The sequence below is a fragment of the Sarcophilus harrisii genome, chromosome 1 (assembly GCF_902635505.1).
Source record: "Sarcophilus harrisii chromosome 1, mSarHar1.11, whole genome shotgun sequence".
Lineage (NCBI taxonomy): Eukaryota > Metazoa > Chordata > Mammalia > Dasyuromorphia > Dasyuridae > Sarcophilus > Sarcophilus harrisii.
In genome coordinates, this window is record NC_045426.1 from 84,133,183 (window position 1) to 84,143,836 (window position 10,654).

Below are 10,654 nucleotides of genomic sequence, written 5' to 3' on the forward strand. Positions count from 1 at the left end.
TTGGGCTCAGAATCAGCTCTTAGGCTTTGTGAATGAGAAAGTCATTTCATTTTCCTCTTTGCTTTCATATCCTCTCTCACAGGATAATTGCTGAAGAAACTAAATCTTAAAATACAATAAGAATAAAGGCCATTATCATATTTTTCTTGGTGGGGTATTGGAAGTTGGAGAAGAGACAGGGACAAAGATGCTTGGGGAGTCTTGCCACTGGGATTTCAGTAGATCAAAGAATCATATCCATTGCAAATGTAATTGGGGAAAAAATATTTTTTAAGTAAGATAAGGAAGCCTGCAAGAGCTATGGAATCTATGAAGAAAGCCTTCTCCATCACCGGGAAGCTTGTCCTGCTCCCTTAATCCCCAGTCAACTGGAGAGTAGCTCCATGCTGAGATAGGCCACAGCTCCAGGCACTGATCCTTGTAGTTGTAGGTCTGCAGGGCCTATTCTGGAGTCTATACAGAAAATCAAAGACTACTCCCCTGACTCCTGGTGGCAAAGTAGGAGTGATAACTGGGACCAGGTATGCAGATTGGGAACCTATGGTTTTTAAGCATTGCCATTCCTGGACAAACCAAATTTTCTTCCACTGGTTAAAGTGCAATAAAAATAACAGATCTGACTGGCACAGGCAACATCAGGAGAGGATGCCATTTTGATGGTGAATGTGACAATATCTATGTTGCTCATGATGGTGCCCATGGTACCCACAGCAATGTCATTAGTTTCCATGGTAGTGCCTATGACAGTGCCATCAGTGATGTACATGACATTGTCCATGACAGAGTCCAAAGTAGGGGATTCCTATCCCTAAAGATCCCCCAGACCACACTGAGGAGAGAGTGATTACCATACATTCCAGTCCCAACTATAAGTTTTTCTCTAGTAGAGTCCAAAACCAACAAGAAATCCAACCTCAAAAATCCAAGTTCTACTTAATCCAAAAATCTGAACCCCAAAATTATTTTGCCATCATTCACACCACTGGGCTGGACAACAAAGACATAGACCTTTGCATGATATCTACTAATGAAGAATTCATATAAGGCTCCAATCCTGAGAACCAAACCATCTATATCAGAGACAAAAAACAAAAAAACCAAAAAAAAAACCAAGTGTCTAATTAGCCAATGGCCACATGCAGCATAGACAGCCAAGAGTTCTGCTCTAGGCGGCCCCCTAAATTTCAGGCCCCCCATACTCTGGGCTCCTGCCAGTTAAACAAGGAGAGCATGATAGTAGGCATACACACTCATCAGGCCGAATTTGGGGTTGTGTGTGAGGGACCTAAATTTCATGGGGAAGCTCACTGCAAGGAGGCCCTCAGAAGCCTTACTCTAGGAACACGTCCCATTTTTGTCACAGATAATGTGGCCTGCCCCCGATCTCCAACCACCCTGACCATTGATCCCCAACAGCTCCAACTTCCTAGCAAAGGCCAGGCCTGGGCCACCAGCCCTGGTCCCTCTCAAACATCTAAGGTCACAGACAGGCAAATCACAATCACAGGCAAGTCAGTGACAAGAAACAGCCATGCAAACCTGGAAGAGAGGGGCAAGTCTGTCACCCCGGTGCCCACAAAAATCGGACTGCTTAGCAGTCATATACCCCTGGAGCCATCCTACTTTGTTGGGCAAAATATTCTAACTTACCAGAAGGAAACCTTCCGGCCCCGGGTGACATCAGGCAAAGGTAACCCCACATCCTCCTTCTGGGCCCCACAAACTTATTCCTCATCAGACACCTCTAGGAGGGCAGTGACTATGGAGCACAGAAAGGGTGCTACGCTCAGAAGCCAGTCTGAGGAACCAGCCTGCTACGGCTCAACCAGAGGGGAAGGGCACGCTGTCCATTCCTACAAGGGCAGTATGATAGGAGGTGTTTGTAATACAGCAGAGGTCCCCAGGAAAAACAATGCTGACTCCTTCCAGTATGCTTCCCTCTTCCACAAGGAACTAGCCCCAGCTTCAGTGACCAGCAGCATGGGCTCTGCCCAGCCCTCGATGCAGAGCAAAGGTACTTCTGCCTTGAGGATGTCCCTCTCCCCGGACATCCATGCGTGTGCTGGAAAGGACGGCACCAGTCAGGGGATGGCCAGCCAGAACTCCAACACCAAGGCTTCCCAGGACACAGTCAGCAGCACCAGCTACAGAAAATCCTCCGATAAGACCTCGTCCATCTGCCCCTCCTGCCCTAGCGTCATTTATAAGACATTGCCCATGGCTGTGATGGACAAAGGTTCCAGTTGTACCAAATACTCCCTCACTGAGCCGAGTGAAAACCGTACAATGGTCAACCACTTTGGGTTATTCCGAGGACCTGGCTATGAGCTGGTCTCAAATGCTGACTTCCAAGAGCGGCCCCCTTCCCAAGTGACCTCCTGCCACCCAACGGACCTCTACAAGAGCCTGGCTGCCGTGGTGATTGACACCGGGACAGGCTTCAGCAAGTGTGGTCTGGCAGGGGAGGACCGCACCCGTGCCGTTGTGCCCACTCGGGTGGGGATCCACCGCAGCCCCCAGGGCGACAGCACCCCTTACTACATCACCGAGGATGCCGAGGCGGCTTGCTCCACGCTGATTCGCGGTGTGGTCTCTGACTGGGACGCCCTAGAAGTCCTCTGGAACCACATCTTCTACAGCAAACTGTGTGTGGATCCTGAGGAGCTGGCTGTGCTGGTGGCCGATTCGCCCGTCTCCCCCTGCACCAATCGGGAGAAGGTCGTCGAGCTGCTGTTTGAGTGCTTTGGGGTGCCCGCCATGCAGACGGTCCACCAGGCGTTACTCACCCTCTACGCCTACGGCCGCACCACGGGCCTGGTCATGGGCAGTGGGCACGGCACTTCCTATGTGGCTCCCATCATCACAGGGGAGCTCGAGCGGCTCAACATCTCCCGCCTGGATGTGGCCGGGAAGGACCTCTCTGAATACCTCTCCCAGCTGCTTCTGGCCGGCGGGCAGCCGCCCCCCAAGGCTGACGTGCTGACCCACATGAAGGAGACCTGCTGTTATGTGACGCTGGACATGGTCTCCGAGCTCTGCCAGGTGGAAGGCAAGTACCGGCTGGACTTTGTCCTCCCGGACAAGCACGTGCTCTCACTTGGGGCTGAGCGGTTCCGCTGCCCGGAGATCCTGTTTAAGCCCGACATCCTGGGCCTTGATCAGCCCAGCCTCCCGCAGCTGGCCCAGATTAGCATCAGCCAGCTGGAGCCGCACTTGCAGGAGCGACTCTTGGCCAACGTGGTCCTGGAAGGTGGGACCACTCTGCTGAACGGCTTCTCAGAGAGGGTCCAGCGGGATCTGGGGCCGGCGGCCACTGTCTTATCCTTGCCTCACCGAGCTATTGCTGCTTGGCTCGGAGGCTCCATTATGGCTTCCCTTGATTCCTTCCAGACTCTGTGGTTGAGCCGCGGGGAGTACCAGGAAGAGGGCCCGTGGGCCATCTATAAGTACCACCTGTGATGGTTGTGGGAGCATAAAGTTACTCTGGGAGTCAGACTTTGGGTCTGTGGTGTCTGTTGGGGTCATAGGGTTCCAGCTGGGGCAGGATGGGGGAAGACAATACCATGGCCTTGCCACAACCATGCTGAACACAGCGTCTCCTCCTCCTTTCCCTGTCTTGTGCTCAGTCAGTCTTCCCATTCTACCCCATCCTATCCCTCCAGAGTCAAGCATCCTTCCATCCCCACCATATGAGAGGAAGAAACGGGCTCCCACCAACAAATGGAGTGCCTTCAGTCCTTCCCCCACACTCCTAGGCAGGCTGAGTTTCCCCTACGGCTCCCAATCTGGGATCACAAAGCAATGTAAATCTGTCTTCTTCCCCTCTAAAGGACAACTGTCCCGGACCTTCAGGGCCCATGGAGTTACTTCTTCTCTGGGATTTGCCCTTGTTGCCCAGGCGACCAGCACAATTACCCTTGATTGCCAGCTTGTTGCCATGGAGATTTCAAACACAAAGTAATAACCCACACAGCATGCCAAATGACTCATAGCTGGGGGGTGGGGACAGAGGGAGAGGATGGCATGCGAGATTGTGGTTGGGGGTGGGGGAGAGAGCGGAGGTGGTCCCTGAGCCTTTTACTTCTCCAGATCCAGAGAACCTACCCAGTCAGACAGAGGACTAGGCCCTAGGCTCTGGCCCTTTTTTCCTGGAGGACTTCCACCAAAGGTCTATTCGAATCATGGAACACTGCATTGATCAGGAGGCTATAACTAAGAAAAGATCCTTCCTCATTAAGGGATACCCATCAGGGATAAGAGGAAAACATGGGACAGTGTGGGGGGGGGGGGGGGGGGAGGGGGGGGGGGGGGGGGGGGGGGGGGAGGAATGGGGAAGGAGAAGGGATAGTGTGAATGTAGCTCCTCCTATGGGCAGCATATCTCAGGGACATTCTCCCAGTGTGGGGGAGAAGGAAATGGAAAATCAGAGATGGAGGTAAATAAACACCAAAGGAAAGAATCAGAAAATACAAACAAATAACATAAAATTCGGACAAATACTAAGGAATTGGGGAGCAGAGGTTTAAAGGCAGGCAATCACATCAAATATCGGCGAATGGGGTCAAATATGAGGAAAAAGGCAGTAAATGTCCTAATGTTAGATTTTAAAATGCCCCAGAGCAAAATATTTGAATGCGAGCAAAGACTATAAAGTATGGGTAAATGCTAGGAAAATGAATGTAAATAAGAGTATAAACTGGGTAATACAGAATTGGGTAAATATTGGGATGGAGGGGAAAAAAACAAGGGACATAAAAAATGCAAATTGGGGCAAATGTCAGAGAGAGCAAATACAGGGGCAATTGAATGTGGGCACTAAACTTGGAACACTTACTATCTATGTGATCCTGAAAAAGTCACTTAACCTGCACTTCTATTCTCTCATCTGCAATGCCAGATTCAAAGACTTTTACCATCTCTTGCAATTCTGAATTAATGATCTTGTGAATGGAGGAGTAAATAACTGAGTGAAGGGGCAGATGGCACATATCAAAGATTGAGGTGACTGAGAACAAGAACAGAGGTGTTTCTATTTTATGCTCCAAAAATCCCAGGCCAGGCAGTGAGAGATTTCAAAGAATCTTTTGTGAGTGGGTCATTTGCCTAGCTATAATTTCAGGCGTAGGGTCATGTTTGTAACTCTTTCCTAGGATTAGAGACAGATATCCCTCACAGTCAGCTCCCAAATTGGCAGTAGGTGTCCCTACTGGACACCCTGACCCTCAGTTTGGAGGACCCCTGGGGAAGGAGAAGGGCATCTACCCTCTTCTCATTGCTGGCAGGGCATGAAATCTCTTTAGTAGGAGACAAGCAGAAATTGAGCTGATTATGCAAATTCCTCTGGCCTCTAGAGAATCGGACAGACCTGGGACAATGAATCTGTAAATTTGGACAAGGTTTGAAAATGGTACTCCCCCCACCCCGCATTATTGCCCTCCCCCCAACCTGCCATCAACAGCCGCATGATTAACACACCACTGTACCTAACACAAAATAAATATGAGCCCTGGAGAGAGGAATTTTCAGGCATTAAAAATAATATGCTTTTATTAAAAGTCACATTTAAAAGTGCTCTTCACCACGTGCGTGTTCTCTTTTGTGCTGTGCTCTGGGTGTCTGCCTGCCTTGCTTGTACATCTAGAAGCTAGTCCTCTGGAAGTCAGGAGGCTTGTTCTAGTCTGGACCTAAATCACTGCATAATCCTGGGAAAATCCATTGTTCACTCTCTTTAGGGTTCAGTTTCCCCTATGTCAAATTTAGAGGTTTGGCTCTATAATCTTTTATTTCTTTTCCATATCTGATATTCTATGGTTCTATGAAATCAAGAAGCACATTACTTTATTGTAATTGCCCTCCATGCAAATTCCAAGTTAGCCATACTACCATTTCTCATTCACGGTTCTCCAACTCCCATCTCTGTGCTTTTGAACATGGTTGTTCCCCTTGCTTGGAATTCTGTCTCTCCTCTTCTCACTTCCCCCTCTTAGAATCCCGTGGATTCCTTCAAGACTGAGCTGTCCCTTCTGCAAGGGCCTTTCCCAGTTTCTCTATCCCCATACTATTGATCTCTTCCCCTTTAAATTACTTTCTGATCTACTTTGGGTGTACCTTGTATTTATTTACGTTATCACATATCTGGTAATTGTGCACATTATAGTGGAATTGTTAAACTGATCTGGAAGATGGGAATAGCTTTTTCTTTTTCTCCCTATCTCCAGGAATTAACACAGTGCCTGGTGCATAGTAAGTGCTTATTTAATGAATGTGCCTGTTGATTTATTGATTCATTTAGGTATATATAACTAAGTAGTAGAGCCTTTTCTCAAGAGTTTTATTAGGGAGGGAAGCAGAACACAAGTTCACTGTATAATTAAGAGGAGAAAATAAAGGGGGCAGGGAGAATGCATGAACCCTGACCTAGAAACAAGCTGGCAGAAAGGCTTATCTCAGAACTCTGAAAATAAACTTTTCAATTTTAATATGGAAAATAAGAGTTAGTCTAACTGCAAGTTAGGAAATGGAGATGGAGGGGACAATATTAATTACCTGGTTTGTAATAGATAGTCAATAAATACTTGTTGGATGAAGTTAAGAATGATCAGATTCAGGATTTTCATTGTTAGGAAGGTGAACTGGGAGACCTTAAGGCGTCTGCCCCAGGAAGTGAGCATCCAAGGCTAAAAGTCCTGAACCCCCAGTCTAAAGGATGACAGCTTGGAGAAGGGAAGAAAGCCATTCTCTTCTGGATTAAAGAAGCTTCTTGATAAATACCTCTAGAGGATTATTGGAAACTGGGGATAATGCTTTCCTAAAGTCAGGCAATGAAAGATGGGTCTTTGAATTGTTTCGAATTGGAAGGAACCAGGAAGATCAGGTAGTCCAATCTCTCCTTTAAAGGTAAAGAAACTGAGGCTCAGATATGAAAGTTGATTTGCTCAAAGAACCACAGACAGTATCAGAGCCAAAAGTCAGACTCAGGACTTTTACCAGACTAGAGGGAGGGAGCAGAGTTCTATCCTCTTACTTGACAGGAAAGAATCCAACTCTGGATCGATGGGTGCCCAAACCAAAAGAGCTGAGAATGGAACCAAAGTGTAACTTTAGCCTTCATCCTGAACCATTCTTTGCAGAAATCCCTGCTTTTTCACTGGTTAAATTCTGGAGAGGTCCTTGTTTTCACATCCCTTTAGTTCAAGGCTGCTTGGATGGTAGTTATGGCAACATCAACTTGCAGTCTTTATCCCCTAAGTCCTTTTTTCCTCTCTGTCCAATTTAGCAAAGGGTTTCCAAACATGAGGTATTCCAAACATTAAGATTCCCTTAAGCCTTGATTGGTCGAATCCTCCATGGGTCACTTGCTTTCCTCCCCCAATTTTCAGAGGGTCTAAAACAGTTTTTTTTTCACTTGGTTCTTGCTGACCCAATCCTGATACCTTTATCAGATGTTCCTATGAGCATATCAGACATGTATTGCCCTTTCCCTTCCCCTGCACAAACTGGAAATGAACTGAAGGTCCCTGGAGATTATTCCTCACTTAAGATTTGGATGCCTGTGTCCCAGAAATGGAGAGAGGACAATCCTAGGGATTTATGTGTGTGCAGTCATGCAATCACAAAAGCGCATTTTCAATTGGATGCCCAGGGAATTAGAGAGAATCAGGCACATGTACACACACATGTCATCATAGGCATGATTGCACATAGATATATCATCGTGGTCAAGAATTAACCTTATTCATTGAGTGCCTACTGTGTGCAGATTATCACCATGTACTTATATCCATCTGTATTCCTGAAAACATATCCTCAGGCTTTTTTAATGTCCCCTGGGGAATTAAATCAGGGCAATGTCTACAGAAGCTCCAATTAAGTCTGAGTCCCCAAATCCTGGCTTTTTTCCCTATGTCTTTCCAATGGACAAGAGCAGGGTAATTGGAGAAAATGTGTCAAACACAAGAAAACAATAGATTTACCAAAGAATATAGTTTGTGTATATCCAGTATGAAAATGGCCAATTCTAATCACATTCATACAAATCTCCATACTGTTGGTATTAGAAGCATTATGCCATGGTAGCCAGAAAGCTGGACTTGGACTGGTTAGACCTACATTCAAATTTCTTCTCAGATACTTAATTGGCTGTGTGACCATGAGTAAATCACTAACCTCTTAGAGCCTCATTTTACTCATCTATAAAAAGGAAATAATACTCATGCTACCTGCCTTACAGGATTATTGTAAGAACTAATCAATTCAATAAACATGTATTTACCAGGAACAGTGGAAGAAGCTGCAAATACAAAGACAAAAACAAAGCAGTCCCTGATCTCAAGGAACTTAATTTCAACTAAAAGGGAAGAATAAAATATAAACATTCAAGTAAATGCAAAATATATAGAAAGCAATTGGGGGAGAACAACTGAGAGATTTTTAAATACCTCTTAAAATATAAGATCTTGTTTTATAAGAAATCTTGAGCAAGAGGATTTCAGAATAACTAGGAAAGGCTTACATGAACTAATGCTAAGTGAAGTGAGTGTTGCTACTGATGGTCATCTGTGGCTGTCAGGGTCAGCACACTAGAAACTAAAAGACTTTTCTTAGTGATACTTAGTAAGTGTGAAGTTAGTTCTCAATTATCTTCATGTGGATTATTTGAATAATAGATTCTCCATTCTGAACTTGCAAACTCATAGAGAGGAAAGATACATATACAACTAACTTTTATGTAAGGTAGAATAATTAAGTGCAAAAGAGAAATAGTGATAACAATTTTAGAGATTCCATTGGGTCACCTTCCCTCCCCCCATTAGTCTCTGTGAGATCAGGAAAGACAGATCCCTTGCAGTATTAGTTAAAATCAGAAAGGATGGGGAAGATACATTTGCTTCCTTTCAAATTGTTTGAAACAATTCTGAAGTTGAATTTCTTTGGAGGATTATCTGATGCTGTGAATTATGAACCCCCTGAATTCTCTCCTCCGTAGTGGAAAATTGAGATTTGGTTGTATTTTCCCAGTGCATATATCTTAGTCTTTATTAGTATGGCTCATAATCTCTCTCAAGCAACAGTGGTGTTCAGGATGGGGCCATTCACAGATAGGCCGACTGCTTCTGATTCTGGACTGTTTGATTACTGGAGTGGCCACTGAACCTCCTTAGACATAGGATAAGGTAAAGGAGTCAGGGAGGTATACAGACATTATAGCAATACCTTCTCTCTCCCCAACATTAAACCTCAGTTAGGATCAGATCTGCCTGAAGATAAAGAAATGAGTTAGATAACTTACATAAGGACCTTTAAACAGGTTCAGAGTTCCTTCCCACCAGCAAACTGGCCTTCTGTATTCCTACCTTTGTGGGTTTTCTCCTTCCTAGAATACCCTATCCTCTTCCTTCTAAATTCTATCTATGCTCTGGGCCCAGCTCAAATCACAGACTCCTCAACAAAGGTTTCCTAGACCACTCCAATCCACAGTGATGTCTTCCTTTTGTGAAATTTTACAATCCTCACTTTCTATACGACTTATGAGACACGGAGCAACACAGGACAAAATGAAAGGTGATATCAAACCTTTTGTCCTGTGTTGCTATCCTTAAAGGCACAGACCTCATTCTACTTATCTGAATCCTCCATGCTTGGGGACCTATATCTTGTTGATTGATCACTCGCTGGAAATACAGAGTGTCCCAAAAGTCTTAAAGTTTTAACCTATTTCGAGACTAAATCTATTTAAAACAAAATAAAAAGTCTTAAAGCTTAAAACTAAGACTTTTGGGACACACTGCATTCCACTTCATTTAAAAGTAATTGTTTTAAACTTGGAAATTCAGTGCTACACCAGGGAGCTGGAGGATGCGACCCCATCCTCTGAACCCTCACCAGGGCCAAAGGCAAGAGACCTAAGGAAAAACACGAAGCTGAAAAAAAAAAAAAAAAAAAAAAAAAAAAAAAAAAAAAGTGGTACCCGGGAGCTGTCCAAGTGCTGAACCGAGGGCAGAAGGCTGGAGGTTGCCTGGATACAATTCAATTCCAAGCATCTTTTTACCCAGTTTACACAACGCTCGCTCTCACCTCAGTCCTTCCCAGCTACCCCTCAAAATACCGATCCGCGGGGCGTGGGGCGGTGGGGAGGGATCGTTTGCATAAGCGGCTCTCCAAACAGAACCCCTAAATGTCAGACTCGCATGCTCTCGGGGGAACGCGTGCACAACGTATGGACGGACATATCTGCGTGGACACACTATTCACCCGCTCAGACACCCAGGCAAACGCCCGCCAAACGCACGTCCGTGGAGACACGCATGCCTCCCCAACACGCGATGCTGTGCGTCAGCAAGCACAGACACACTGACACGGACTACACGCATGTTTTCTGTCTTTGTCCGTGCACACCCAGCCCAGTCTCTGCCACGGGGCTTCCTCTCCTCGTTCCAAACCCCCACATCCCTCCGGATCCCCGGCATCCTCCAGGCAGGACAACTTCAGCGTCCCAACCCTTGACTAGGGACTGAGAGCTGGGAAAGGGCTAGAATAGTCTGAGCCCCTGAGGAGAGCGTCCCGGCCTGCTGAACTGCCCTGGGCCGAACCTTTCCTTTCTCGACCCTAGTGTCCTCTTCTGTAAAATGGGTACGCGGAGGCTTAGCCCTCAAGG

General features: G+C 46.1%; 1 protein-coding gene across 1 annotated transcript; it reads left to right on the top strand.

Annotated features, from left to right (window-relative positions):
* The first annotated feature begins 711 nt into the window (after nt 1–711).
* On the top strand, nt 712–3,495 carry LOC100913396 (actin-like protein 7A). The gene has a single exon (XM_012543479.2). The coding sequence runs from the start codon at nt 1,129–1,131 to the stop codon at nt 3,457–3,459; it is 2,331 nt and encodes a 776-aa protein (XP_012398933.1). The 5' UTR covers nt 712–1,128; the 3' UTR covers nt 3,460–3,495.
* Nucleotides 3,496–10,654: the final 7,159 nt, after the last annotated feature.

Coding starts and splice junctions, on each gene's coding strand:
- LOC100913396 (XM_012543479.2), top strand. CDS start 1,129: ATGGCCACATGCAGCATAGACAGCCAAGAGTTCTGCTCTAGGCGGCCC.